This window comes from Anolis carolinensis, chromosome 2 (assembly GCF_035594765.1).
Source record: "Anolis carolinensis isolate JA03-04 chromosome 2, rAnoCar3.1.pri, whole genome shotgun sequence".
In the NCBI taxonomy this organism is placed as follows: Eukaryota; Metazoa; Chordata; class Lepidosauria; order Squamata; family Dactyloidae; genus Anolis; species Anolis carolinensis.
Genome location: NC_085842.1, coordinates 291599956 through 291614730, shown reverse-complemented (window position 1 = coordinate 291614730; position 14775 = coordinate 291599956). Strand labels below are relative to the sequence as shown.

The following is a 14775-nucleotide window of genomic DNA, read 5'->3' as shown; positions in this document are numbered from 1 at the left end:
TCATTAACACAGAGGACAAGAGGGGAGCAGAGATGGAACAGAGGTGCTTGCCCTTTCCCAATCTCTCCAGTCAGCTTTAGCACTATTGACATTTTGACAGACATGATACATTATTGGGTAATATATCAGTGAGAGCTTTGTTTGTGAGAAGAGTGGGAAGCTGTGGACAATCTAACTGTAAGAGTATGTCTCACTTTTGCTCTGCCTGGATATGGAAAGGAAGTCTTCCCAGCCCTTTGTTGGTATGCCCATTGTATTTAGGTTGTGTTGGTTTCCTGATTGTTGAATGACTTTCTGGTTGCTGAATGTTTTTAAATGCTGAAATAATTTAGCAAAGGCCATGATTATTTCATTTTTTTGTATGCTGTACTAATAGCAAACTTGTGACAACACTTTAAAAACCTAGATAGCTTGAAGGTGTTATCACTCAATATTAATGGGCTCCATAAATAAATGGTATATAGTAAAAACAGTAAAATCTTTTACAGTGGATACTTTCTTCTTTCATGAGACCCATTAGGACAGGTACATTGCAAAAAATGTGTTTCACCCGCCTTGAGAGCAATACTGCACTAATGATGGTGGAGGTCTTGCATCTAAGGGATAGTACTGTCATTTTTTCCCCTAAATTCTTCTCTTACATTTTTTTGTAAGTAGTTCTTGACAGTCCTATTATTTTTTAAATTTTGAATATGTTTGATGGATTTAACTGATTTTTTTAAAATACTGTGTGTTTAATTCTGTTTTAATGTTTGTATATTTTAAATTGTATACCAATGCTTTTTATGCCAAGCTGCTTTGAGTCCTCTTTGGGAAGATAAAGCGGAGAATAAATAAATAAATACATAATAATATGCCCCTAATTGAGTCCAAAATTTGAAAGATTTATTATAGTTTGAAAAATAATTGATTTCTTCCTTCTAACATTGGTCTTCAAAAGAACTTGTACTTCAGTAAAGTGAAATCATGCTGCACACTTAGGCACACAAATAGGGCAAGAATAACCCTGTGTTCTCTGCTATTAGCTGTTACAACTTAACTGCTAGTTAAGGGTCCCTTTGGTAGTTGGAGAACTATCAAAGGGATCCTAATCAATCAGAAAGCAGTCCACAGTTCATACACACACTCTGTACAACAACCAGGATGAGATAAGCTCTTTCATGTCTGGGCTGGACAGAGTGGAGAGAGGTTAGTTTAATCATCAATAATAAAGTGGAAAAATCACTTCCCCCTTCATGCATGCCATCTCCTGAGTCACTAGATGCTGCTGCCACTGTCTATTATTATTATTATTATTATTATTATTATTATTATTATTATTATTATTATTATTATATGTATATCCTATTTTTCTCTCTTGATTGAGACCCAAAGTGGCTCACATCATTAAATATAAGACAATTTAAAACTTACAAAATGTAAATATTAAAATATAATTAAACATACAGTGATTAAAATAAGTCTGTTAAAAACTTATTAAACAAGCAAAAACTCTTAAAGACAATTAAAATATCATAGAGAACACTCTGGCTTATTGTTAAAAACTTTGTGCTTTAAAAGCCTGCTTTAATAAAAAGGTTTTGGTCCACCTTTAGAAGTTCAGCAAGGAAGGGCCCATTCTGGCCTCCCTGGGAAGGGAATTCCAGGGCAACCACTGAGAAGGCCCTCTCTCGCATCCTCCTCAACTGCGCTTATGATACTGATGGGACCAAGAGAAGAACCTTTCCTGAGGATCTCAGAGCCCAGACAAGTTTGTAGAGGGAGATCTGCCAAAAAGCCCAGACCTGGTTCATAGCCAACACGCTGAATTGCCTGAAAACAAAATTGCAGTCTCAAGTATTGTGCATTACAGTAATCTGAATAGGATGTAACTAAGGTATGTACCACCATGACAAGATTCAGTATCTCAAGGAACAGGCACGATTAGCAGACAAGTTTTAAATGTGTGAAAGCACTCCTTGCCACTGCAGAATCTAGGCAAATGCCGAGTCTAGGAGTACACCCAAACTGCAAACCTGTATTTTCAGGAGGAGTGTAACCCCATCAAGCACACTGTTGCACACCAGCGAAGGTCCACCTTGCTCTCAACACACACCACTGAGACAGACTTGGTATAAACAGTTTATTGGTAAAAAAGGTGGCAAAAAGTAAGGCAAAAATGCAATAAGTAAATGCAATAATCAAATAAGATCCAATGTCCCAGGAAACAGCAAGTAAATCCTTAAATGACAAGGCTTAAAACAGGAACATGATCTTCAAAGCAGAATCCAAAGTACAGGAAACAAACAGGAACATGAAGGCAAGAATACTTTCTCAAAATACATAGACAAAACCTGAACTAGGACTTGAGGCTTGAAACAGGAACCAAACAGGAGATCTTGCTCTAAAAGCAAAGTTGCTTGACCTGAAATGTGTTCCTCACATTTCCCTTTATTTACCCATTCTTACAAGACACAAAGGCATTCCTTTGACCTTGGGTTTCCAGCCTTTTGGCAGCAATCCTTAGCGAATGTCGAGGGAGTTTGGTTCTCAGAAGCAACCTTGCTTCTCTGTCTAATTGGACTTCCTCATTATCGCTTTCTGAACCACCTGGCTGTTGTTGACTTTTCCTGCCCTCCTCCCATTCTGAGAGCTGTGAAGGGTCACACTGATCTGAAGCCTCTGTTATCTCATCCTGGCCTGCTAGCTCATCTTGGCTGCCTGCCTGCGGCCTTCTCAGAGCCTCCTGCTGCTCAGGCTGCCTAACATTTCCAGTGTCAGACTGTGAAAACCCAAGTCCACCTTCATCATCAGACTGAACCACAACACACAGGCTGAATCCTTCCTCCCTGGTCTGCCTTCTGGAGCACCTCTGTCTTGTCTGGATTAAGTCTCAATTTGTTTGTCCTTGTCCAGTCCATTACTGATCATCTTGGCTGGAAAACACACCTGCTCTGGTTTCTTCTCTAACTCTGGCAGCAGTGGCACACCCCTTTCTCCAGCTCCTGGGATCATTGGCAATTTGGGAGCTAGATGTGAAGAGCACAACACCAAAGCAAGAGAAGGAGCCAGCACAAGAGTGCAAGTCCAGATCTCTGTCAGCCAAGCAGGGGACAGCAACAATGGGTGAGATAGGAGGTTGTGTTAGAAACGGAAGCTGTTGATTGAAAAACAACTCTAGTTTGCAAATTCCTCTGGAGTCACATCAGTTGTGCCTGTGTCACGCCCAAGGCAACGGAGCACTAAGAACCGACACACGGAGGCCAAAAACTATCTAATATCTTTATTAAGGAGATATGTAAGAATAATAAAAACAAGTAGAAAATGTAGTCCAGTAAAAGACCTTTCAGGAAAGGTCAAATATAGTCCAAAATTATATTGTCCAATATTTTATATTAGAGTCCAAAGTTGTAATTCCAAACCGAAACACACACTATTTACAAACAATAGAGTGGGGAAACGTCCAAAGATCTTTCTAAAGTTCAAAGTAAGTCCAAGACAAGAACTGGGAACAAGGCTTGATACTGGAAACAAGGTCCAAGGCTGGAAGCGCGGCAAGATAGTTCTTGAATGCTTGGCTAGGCAAGGCAAGGCAAGGAAACTGGAGTTACAGACTTGACGAAGTCTACACTTGGCTGGAAACTCGAAATCACTCCTGAAACTGATCTGTTGACTCTGCACGGAATCCTCCGTATCGGGCACTTTTAATTAAGTTCCATCTTCCTGCAAAGCAGGTGTCCAGAGCTTCCTTTCCCAAGGGAAAGAGAAGCGAAACACATCTCCCTCCAGATGCGTTCCTCCCTAGAATTTCCCAGGGGAACATAGCTAATTAACGTCTTGTTTAGCTGCTAATCTCAAGCTTCTCCGAAACTGCTCTTTTTCACCCCGACTCGTAGCATAGGACTGTTTCCTAGCAAAAGGGGGGGGGGAGACAGTGGGAAAGGCCTGCTCAAGGTCTTTTTTAATGGGCTCTTGGGTAGAATCATCAACAACAGGCATCTGGAAAAATTCTGTCTCTTGCTGAGCCGGCAAAAAACCCATGTTTTCGTCATCATCAACCACAATGGCGCTGGGATCAGAACTCCATGGCCCATGGGACATCACAGCCTGTCAAAAGGTTGTTCATGAGGAATGTGTTACTTTGTTTAGTTCTACATGGAAACTTTGTAGAACTAAACTAACTTTTATTCTTGAATTGCTCTCTGCTATAAACTGGAAGAAGTTGTAATACATTAGTTATGTTAAGGATATACTGTAGTTTGAATAGTTGAATAAGACTTGGTTGAAGATGCCTAATTTATAAGATTTTCACTATTATATTGTTGTTTATATTGTTTTATATTATGTAAGTCATTAGAACAGATACACATTTCCCCTGTATATTATTGGTATCAGTTGATCACAATGGGTAATGTTAATAACACAGTAATAATTTGGTGCATGTCTGTATGTTGTAATATTAATATGGGTTGCAGGCACATTATTTATAAAAACTTTAATTTACTTTACATCCGGTAGTGAGTATTAATCAGACCTGCTGGTTTTAATGGGTGAAACAGGTGCTTACATGTAACAATATATATATGTACGTAGTGAATCCGTACAATTGCACCCATAGTAATCACTGGCTACATGAATTGAATCTATCGTAATAACTTGCTGCATAGCACTACTTATTTCATATATTTCTCCAGCATTCATATTTCTTGATTGCTTAATTGAATTTTTAGAAACAGAGTGGAAATAAACTTTAGTTAAATACTGTCCCTCTCCCTTCTCCAATCATTTCCCATTCCATCCCCCCCATGTTTCATCATCCCCCTTTTTGTATTTTTCCCTTCCCCTTTGCTATGTTCTGTTCACTGTTAGGAAGGGACACCTCAGAAGAGCCATTTCAGCTCAGCCCGGCATCGTCAGAGGCTAGCAGAACCACCGGCTACAAAAGTGAGTGGATCTAAGGCAAACTGAAATATATTGAACAAGGGAGTGAATTCTTGGCTTTTATTAAATTTGTTATGTACTTCATATTAGCATTTCACTTTGTTTTAATACATCACTGTTGTTCCTTAAGACTCACATTAAAACAGGTACCAACAGTGAATTCTTAATTTTTTAAAGCTAATATTATTAAAATGGGTTATGTGTATTTAAACAAATATCTTGAACATGAATTTCTGTTGAATGTACTTGTTGAACATTGGATTCATTACCTTTTGACATAAGCTCTAAACGGTTCTGGCCCACCTTCCTTGTCTGAATGTATCTCCCTCTGTGATCCACCTCAGAGGTTAAGATCGTCAGGGAGGCCCTGTTCTCGATCCCACCACCCTTGCAAATGTAATTGGTGGGGAGAAACAGGGCCTTCTCAGTGGTGGCCTCTTGTCTGTGGAACTCCCTCCCTAATGAAATCAGGGCAGCCCCCTCCCTCCTGTCTTTTAGGAAAAAAAACTTAAAACATGATTGTGGGGCCAAGCATTTGAGCAGCAGATGCAGCGATTATAATGAGAATGATTTCTGTGACTGACAGTGGACAGACCTGGATTATGACTTGAATTTGTGTAATTTTAAATTATGCTTTTATAACTGATGTTTTTAATTATCTGTTTTAACTATAACTATTTTATATTTGTGTTTGGCACTTAAGGGTTGCCAGTTGTGAAGCTGCCCTGAGCCCGCCCCACCCCCCGGGGGGGGGGGGGGTTTGAGAAGGACGGAATATAAATGTATGAAATAAATAAAATAAATAAACTGTCCAGAAAAACAAAAGAATAGTAAACAGGTAGGAAATACAATCCCCATAACCATAGTTTCATGAAAACTTAACAAAAGTATTGAAGCAAAGGAATCTTAGAGAAGAGAAATTCACTATTCAGATATCCAAGATGTCATGGCTGTCAAGGAAGACAGTGGTGCATTTCTTTGGAAAAAAGGTGCTTAGGCAGAAGGACAGAAAGACATCTTTTCCTATCTGTTCCTCTGACGGTGCATGGTAGTATTTCCTTGTTTGTTTCTTTTGTATGTGCAATGAACATATGAAGAGCCATGCTGGTTCAGACCAAATGCATCTCTGCCCATACAGTTACCAGCCAAATGTCTTTGAGAAACCCAGAAATATAACATGAATAGAGCAGCACCCTCTCCTTCTTGCATTCCTCAACAACTGATATGGTATTTCTTCTACAGGAGATAATATTGGACAAATGGGTTAATTTGTATACAGTTGACAAAATTTGATTAAAAAAAAGAAATGGTAGTACCAAATACCTAATTGCAGAACATTTTAGTGTTCTTGACCTTCAGGTAGCTGTTCTGGAAGGAAAAAATTAAGGAATGCTTAAAGAGAGAAAAAGTTCAATTGAGATATAATCACCATTTCCAATCCATTAGCAGAGATAATGGTCTCTTGGAACACTATATCTGTAGATGACATCCATTGCAATTGCACACATAGCAAAATAATCCTCAGAAAAGTCTCTTACTTCAGGCAATTTGCTGCTGTGTAAGCAGAATGAAGTTCTGTATCATGTTATACAACTCTTTGAAGGTTTATGGACAGAGAATTTGCATCTCTTTGTAATCTATTGGAGTGTGATCCCACCTTCAGTACTGGGTAACTGTTAATTAGGTAGACACTATTTTGGATTATTTGTAAATGCAGAATGAATATTTCATTATCTCCCTTCTATGAGTCATCTTTAAAAACATTTTTGAAATATAGTTCTGGTCACTAGTGGATGACAGCAGAACAACATGTTGGAGGGAAAACAAGTAGCAGTGTGAAACCTAATGCTTTTCACAATTCTGGTTTGGGAGCCGCCCCCCCCCCCCCCGCCCCCAAATTGCAAGGAGACAGTACAGAGGTAGATCTCACAGGCTCCTACTGGTGGGTCATAATTATACAGATATTGTTGTGTGCTGGGCAATGAAATACCTCTCCTCACTCAGTTGCTTTCTTGTCAGTTGCTCCAAATTCCAGGATTCCAGAATATTGAATCATGACTGTTAAAGAGGTATAAAACTGCATTAATTCTACTGTGTAAAGGCATCCTAAGACCAATTAAGGAAATCATAATTATGACAACTTTACTGCAACCAGCCAGCAAGTCTTAGTTTGGGAGAAAGGTGGAATGTAAATTTAATGAAAAATAATAACAAAATAGACCAATTCACAGTATGCGTCAAAGTGTTTTAAATGGTTGTTGAAACCTAATTCTATTTTAATTATAGTCTTTTATTTATTATTGTGAGCTGCCCTGAGTCCTGTCTTGGAAAGAAAGGTGACTATACATAAAGTAGATAATGACATCAGTAGTGACTTTGTATTAAATTCTGGAAATCACTTAGGCTTCCTTGTATAGTGGGCCCAGTTTCTTATTTTGTATTGGTAATATTTGGAGGGCTTAAATATTTAAAGGTACTAGATCCTGCTTGATCTTAGGAACTACATAGATTCAACCTTGGTTAACACTTGGATGGGGGCAGCAATGAATGACAGGTGCTGTAGACTATATTTTAGAGGAAGAAAAGCCATCTGTGAGCATTTCATTCCTTAGAAAACCTTATGAAATTCATGAGGTCACCATACGTTGACAGGCGACTTGAAGATACAAAACCACACAATACACGGGAAAACTAAAGCTGTTGTTTTTTCTTTTGGCCTTTTGATGTAGTGACACAATGACAACTTGGCCAGTGTTATCAAGGTCATAACTTTGATGTCTACTAAACCTGTTATATTTTCAAGAGCGAAAACAAATGGATTCCCATTGTAACTTTCGGCATTACCACTTGTCAAAAATAGTAAAAAAAAAAGTCTTATGTTGCAATGTTTGTGGGTACTTGAAATGACAGGATAGATGTGAGTGTGAAATGATTTGTTGCTGATCAGCTGTGTAATCATTTTTGGTAAGAAGTACGAATGGGAGATGGCAGGAATAACAATATCCTTTCTATTGCTCTTTCTTGAAAAAAAAATCCACATCTGTTGTATGCTTTTTATTCTTCTTCACAGTTTTTTCAGTTTTCTGTGGCAAGGTATCTACAACTATAGAAATTGTAAATGAACTCCACTGTAAAAATGTGTATATGGGGGAACACATTGTAGGATTACTGCCCTAACTAGCCTCCAGCAAGAAAACTATATTAATTAGAGAAAAATTGGAATCTTTTTCATGATTTGCTTATTTCATGATTCTGTTTGGCTTCTGTTATCTCAGGCCTCAGCAGGAGGCTGTTTTATCAAGATTGCTGTGTTCCAAATCACGTTTCTTATATTTCTATGGAATCTGACCTGGCAGCAATTTAGTACTGCAAGATGTTACCTTGATATCAGTTCTTGAAGGCAGATCATATATTTGAAGAATATCTTGAGTGGATAAATGGGATTATCTTAAGAAGATTTACACTGTTGAGCATTTCGAATCTCCTTTGTCTGCTGTCATAGAAGGGCATTATAAGGTCATGGAGAAGTATCGGTTACCACATCCCTATGGATATGTAGGTATTAAAGATGTACCAAATGATTTGCTAGGTTGCACTTTTTACCTGGCCGCCAGGAATAAATGGACCCTCTTTCTATTAGTTCAGAAATCATGCTCTGTAGTAGCAATTAGGGTAAGTAATTGCTGATGTAATTACTTCTAACATTGAAGCAATTACTGGGTAATATAAACCACTTGCCAAAGACTTTTATTATTACTTACATGAGAAGAAAAGGAAACTTATGAGAAATGCTTCATACTGCCTCCCTGCCCTAGATTCTACGGTATTGTGGTTCCAAGGTGATGGGTGGGTTTTTTTTTTTTGAAACACTATGCTTGTCTTTGCTGTACTGTTCTCAGAAATGGTCAGTTTACACATTTAAGGTTTCCTTTCAAGGAGGAGTGATTGTTTAACACAAAATCAGGTGATGTTTTTTCCAGGGCTCAAAAAATGGAGATAACATATAAAGTAAAAATCCTTGCCAAACAACGGTTCTTCAGGAATTGTTGCTCATTAGGAATATTGGTTCCTATCAGATTTCTTATTGTTGGGGAAACTCACATTGTCTCCTCCCAGTATGGACATCAGAGATTCTTCTCCAAGCCTTAAGTTCAAGCTATGGCTTCCTTCAAATTGGAAGAAACTGTGAATTGGAAGAATGTTCCCTTTACATTTTTACTGTTCTTCCCCACCCCTACATTAATAAATTTATTTTGCTAATGTATGGGGAAATGTTGTGGCAAATTGGTGGTATCTCATAGTCAGTCAAAATGGCTATGTTGTGAAGTTGACTTATTTTGGAACTTCATGAGATGGATGATTTCTGTTTGTGTTTTGAAAACTGAACAATGAGAAAAGCTGAAAAGAAGAAAAAAATCTTATTGAAATAACAATAGTGTTGAAGGCAGCAGAAGGATAAATCAGCAGAAGGATAAATCAGAGAAGACATAGCCTTGAATTTACAAGACCTGAGTAGGGCTGTTGATGACTGGGGCTTTTGGAAGTCTCATTCATAGGGCTGCCATAAGTTGAAACTGATTTGGCTTTGTTGTTGTTTATTCGTTCAGTCGCTTCCAACTCTTCGTGACCTCATGGACCAGTCCACGCCAGAATTCCCTGTCGGCTGTCGCCTCCCCCAGTTCCTTCAAGTTCAAGCCAGTCACTTCAAGGATACCATCCGTCCATCTTGCCCTTGGTCGGCCTCTCTTCCTTTTTCCTTCCATTTTCCCCAGCATCATGATCTTTTCCAAGCTTTCCTGTCTTCTCATGATGTGGCCAAAATACTTCATCTTTGCCTCTAATATCCTTCCCTCTAGTGAGCAACCAGGCATTATTTCCTGGCAGATGGACTGATTGGATCTTCTTGCGATCCAAGAGACTCTCAGGATTTTCCTCCAACACCGAAGTTCAAAAGCATCTATCTTCCTTTGCTCAGCCTTCCTTATGGTCCAGCTCTCACATCCATAGGTTACTACGGGGAATACCATTGCTTTAACTATGTGGACCTTCATTGCCAGTGTGATGTCTCAGCTCTTCACTTTTTTATTGAGATTGGTCATTGCTCTCCTCCTAAGCAGTAAACGTCTTCTGATTTCCTGGCTGCAGTCTGCATCTGCAGTGATCTTTGCGCCTAGAAATATAAAATCTGTCACTGTCTCTACTTTTTCTCCCTCTATCTGCCAGTTATCAATCAGTTTGGTTGCCATAATCTTGGTTTTCTTGATGCTTAACTGCAACCCAGCTTTTGCACTTTCTTCTTTCACCTTGGTGATAAGGCTCCCCAGCTCCTCCTCACTTTCAGCCTTCAGAATGGTATCATTTGCATATCTAAGGTTGTTAATGTTTCTTCCAGCAATTTTAACTCCAGCCTTGGATTTGTCAAGCCCCGCACGTCGCATGATGTGTTCTGCATACGAGTTGAATAGGTAGGGAGATAGTATACAGCCCTGCCGTACTCCTTTCCCAATCTTGAACCAGTCTGTTCTTTCGTGGTCTGTTCTTACTGTTGCTGCTTGATCTTTATACAGATTTCTCAGAAAACAGACAAGGTGACTTGGCATGTGAAATAAGTGCCACTGTACGAAAGTTTGAGTATTCTTTAGCATTTCCATTTTTTGGTATGGGGGTATAAATTGATTTTTTCCAATCTGATGGCCATTCTTGTGTTTTCCATATTTGCTTGACATATGGCATTCATCACCTTGACAGCATCATCTTTCAAGATTTTAAACAACTCAGCTGGGATCTTGTTGTCTCCTGCTTCCTTGTTATTAGCAATGCTTCTTAAGGCCCATTCAACCTCAGTCCTCAGGATGTCTGGTTCTAATTCATTCACCACACCATCAAAGCTATCTTCTATATTATTATCCTTACTATACAGATCTTCTATATATTCTCACCACCTTTTCTTGATATCTTCAACTGAAATTTACCTCCGATGTTTCTAATTTTCTGGAAGAGTCCTCTTGTCCTTCTTATTCTATTGTTTTCTTCCATTTCCATGCATTGCTTGTTTAAAAATAGTCCCTTGTCTCTTCTGGCTAACCTCTGGAATTGGGCTTGCCATCCAGATCTCTTACCATTTTTATTACTTTTCTCTTTACACATTCCAGCTTGCCTTCTTGAATTGTGGTGCTTAGAACTGGACACATTTTTCCATATGTGAGTCTTTTATAACAATGATTCATTAGGGAAGATGTACCATTCCATCAGTGAAATGCCAATTTGCTTTTGATCTGTAATTCTCATAGCACTCATCCACCTCAGGTTTTTGCATCATAAATCTTGCAAACATATGCAAATCATAGGGAGGAGGGAGCAGGCTTGTTTTCTGCTGGCCTGGAGACTAGGATGTGGAACAATGGCTTCAAATTACAGGAAAGGAGATTCCACTTGAACTTTAGGAAGAACTTCCTAACTGTGAGAGCTGTTCAGCAGTGGAATTCTCTGCCCCTGTCAGACCCCTGGCTGCTGGGCACCAATAACCTTACACGGAGGCCAATCTCTATCTAATATCTTTATTAAGGAAATATATAAAAGCAATAAAAACAAGTGAAGAATATAGTTCAGAAGCAGACCTTTCAAATGAGGTCAAATATAGTCCAAAACTGTATTGTCCAATAAATGATATTAGAATTCAAAAATCCAATACCGAAACACACACTTTTGCCAAGCAATAGTGTGGGGAAATGTCAGAGTCTTAGAGTCCAAGGTAACTTGACAACAAGGCTAGAACAAGGCTGGATTTAACTTGGTTCTTTAACAAGGTTCGTGACTAAAATACAAGGCAACCGGTGAAATCCTGGAACGAGGTCCGTGGTTAAAAGCAAGGCGAGGCAAAGGCTTGAATGCTTGATCTGGGAAGCAAGGAACTGGGGTTACGAAGTCCACACACGATCTCACTCCTGAAGCTGATCTGTTGACTCCGCAAAGAATCTCCCGCGTCAAACACCTATATTGGGTATCGTTTTCCCGCCAACAAATCTCTTTCCCTAGAGAACAAGAAGCGAAACCCAACTCTGTCCAGATGCAAGATTCCTTAGAATTTCCCAAGGGAAGCAGGCCTAATCAGCCTGTTGTTTGGCAGCGATCCATAAACTCCTCCGATTTGCTTCTCTGACTCCTCTGTCTCTAGAGTAAGATTCCTTCCTGGGAAACGGAGGCGAGGAATGCCCAAGGTCTGGTTTACTGAAGTCTTGAGGACAAACATCAACATCCGGCAGGTGAAACTCTTGTTGAACCGGCGAAAACCCCATGTTTTCATCTTCATCTGCCACGATAGTACTAGGAACAGGACTACGAGGCCCATGAGGCATCACAGCCCCTGAGTGTGGTGGAGGCTCCTTATTTGGAAGTTTTTAAACAGAGGCTGGATGGCCATTTATCAGGGATGCTTTGAATGCGATTTTCTTCCTTCTTGGCAGGGGGTTGGACTGGATGGCCCATGAGGTCTCTTCCAACTCTATAATTCTATATGATCCTCAGGAATCTTCGCCTGTCAATGAGATTCAGCTGATTGTCCATTTCTACTGACATGTTTAATGTATACAGAAAGACTGAAAGATAAATTTCCTCTTGGTGCTGCTCCTTTGCCATTTTAATTGGACTACCTACATCATACAATTTGAATGGCCATGATATGCATAGTCTCTAACCTCCATCTTCTCTGACTTCCACAGTAATGCTTGCTATACTGCAGAATCTGTTACAAGCTATACTTCGTTTTCTATCAAAAAGGGATTCTCATTCCTGTTATGATAAGGCTTATTGATTTTAAGATAAGACCTGATTGGTGTAAACAGATGGTATACAGAAGAGAAGCATTCTATTCCTTTCACTAATGGAATCTGGCATCTCTTCACAATCAAGGGTAGAACTGAGGCCCTACACAACTAAATCTACCTATAGTTGTCTATGCCTGACAATTCAATTCCTTGTGGTGGACTAAATTGGATTTCTGAGCTGGGACGTAGTCCTCTCCCATGCAAGGCCAATGGACACGGCAGAAGCAAACAATGGAAAGTAAGTGCTGGCATGTCCCACCTCCCCTTCCAAAGCTATGAAAACTGTACAAGTAGAGCCAGTCTGGTATAGTATTTTTTAGTGTTGTCCTATGGCTATAGTTACTAGGTTAAAATCTCTGCTTGGCCGTGGAAACCTACTAGATTACATTAGGCAAGTCCCATACTTTCAGCTTCCAAGGAAGGAGATAGCAAAATTCCAATGAATACATCTTGTAAAGAAACCCCTAGGATAGACATTTCATAAGTCAGAGTGAATTTGAGTGACCTATACAACAACATTGCAGAAGTTTGGTTAGAACAGTAGAGTTAACAGCCAATCCAGAATTGGAGCTGACACTAGTATGAGACAGAGTGAAGAAATCACCTTAAGCAGCTGATTTGTGGTGTCCTGAAAGCAAGCAGATTGTTAGCTATTTTGTTGTTTCCAGGATGAAGATCTGGGCTTTATAGATGCCAAAATAGAATTCAGAGGCATAGTTGTTTTAGTCTAGATTAGTTTGCAAATGGATTTTGTAGCACCTCTGAGACTAACTGTGAGAAAGAAGTGTGTAGTTTAATTTCTGTAGATTGAATTTACTTCATCAGATGCATGGAGTGAAGTGTCTATGGAGAAATATTTATAGGCAAGTATGTTTGTGAACAGTAATAAAATGCAAAACATGTTGGTATGACGATGCAGTGATTGATGAGTTTCATTTTAACAGTGTTACGAGGGGACACTGTTAAAATTCATGTGCCATTTCTCATTCCAAATCTGAAAATGGTGTAAATAGAACTGGTAGTTTAATAATTTGAACATTGAACTTTGGAGACCAGGGATTGTATCCCCATTTGGCTATGAAAACTCACTGGGTGTTCTTAGACAAGGGCAAACCCCTCTAATCAGATCTTGCCAAGAAAATCCCACAATAAGATTCCTTAGGGTTTCCATCCATCAGAAATTACTTGAAGGCACACAACAACAGAGATTAATAACAGAGCAAGTTTACTTCCTCAATTCATTCCCTGCCTTGAACAACAACAACAATAGTAATACTTTATTTTTCTATCCTGCCACCATCTCCCCGAAGGGAATCGGGGCAGCTGACATGTGGCACAGCCCAAACAGAGACAAAGTATAAAAGTTTAAAACACATATGAATAAACTAAAAACAAAGATACAACAATCAAATAAAGTAATCAATTAAAACATAGCATACAATAAAACATATAATGACCAAGCAAGTGAAGTAATAACACAAACATCAACCACTATGGATAAAAAAGGGGGTCGGGCCCAAGAAGTTACACGATTTCAAGGCCTTTTAATAAAGTGAAAGGACAGTGTCAGAGAGTAGGCTGGGATAATGTGAGATAGGATAAATAGGAAGGGAAATAAAGTGCTAAGAAGCAATGTGTCAGAGATAAGGGTCTATCATGTTGGTGGCTATTCAAACGCACCCCGGATGAGCCATGCCTTCAGCTGCCTGATAAAGGCAGACAGGGTTGGGGCCAGTCTAATCTCCCTAGGGAGGGAATTCCAAAGCCGAGGGGCCACTACAGAGAAGGCCCTCTTCCAGCAAGCCGAGCCTGCGATAGTGAAGGGAACGAGTGGAGGGCTTCCTCTGAGGATCTAAGAGATCATGCAGGCTCATAGGGGGAAAGGCGGTCACAAAGGTAGACGGGTTCCAAGCCGTTCAGGGCTTTGAACAACCAATGTAAATCAACATACCATAGCGAAGCTACTAAAAACCATTGACATTTTCTGTAGCACTGAACAGCTTTTAACTTGGCCACGACGCTGGCAAGAGCT

The 14775-nt window shown here is 39.5% G+C and overlaps 1 protein-coding gene across 10 annotated transcripts in view; it reads left to right on the top strand.

Moving 5' to 3' along the window:
• mast4 (microtubule associated serine/threonine kinase family member 4) overlaps positions 1–14775 on the top strand; it is a 275054-nt gene that overhangs the window by 86423 nt on the left and 173856 nt on the right. For 5 of the 10 annotated variants that reach the window (XM_062972362.1, XM_016990890.2, XM_062972368.1 and 2 more), the window contains one exon: positions 4849–4923. The exons of the other annotated variants lie outside the window; for them this stretch is intronic. In XM_062972362.1, coding sequence (XP_062828432.1) covers positions 4849–4923 — 75 coding nt within the window. The remainder of the gene's footprint in view (positions 1–4848; positions 4924–14775) is intronic. 10 annotated transcript variants of the gene reach the window in all.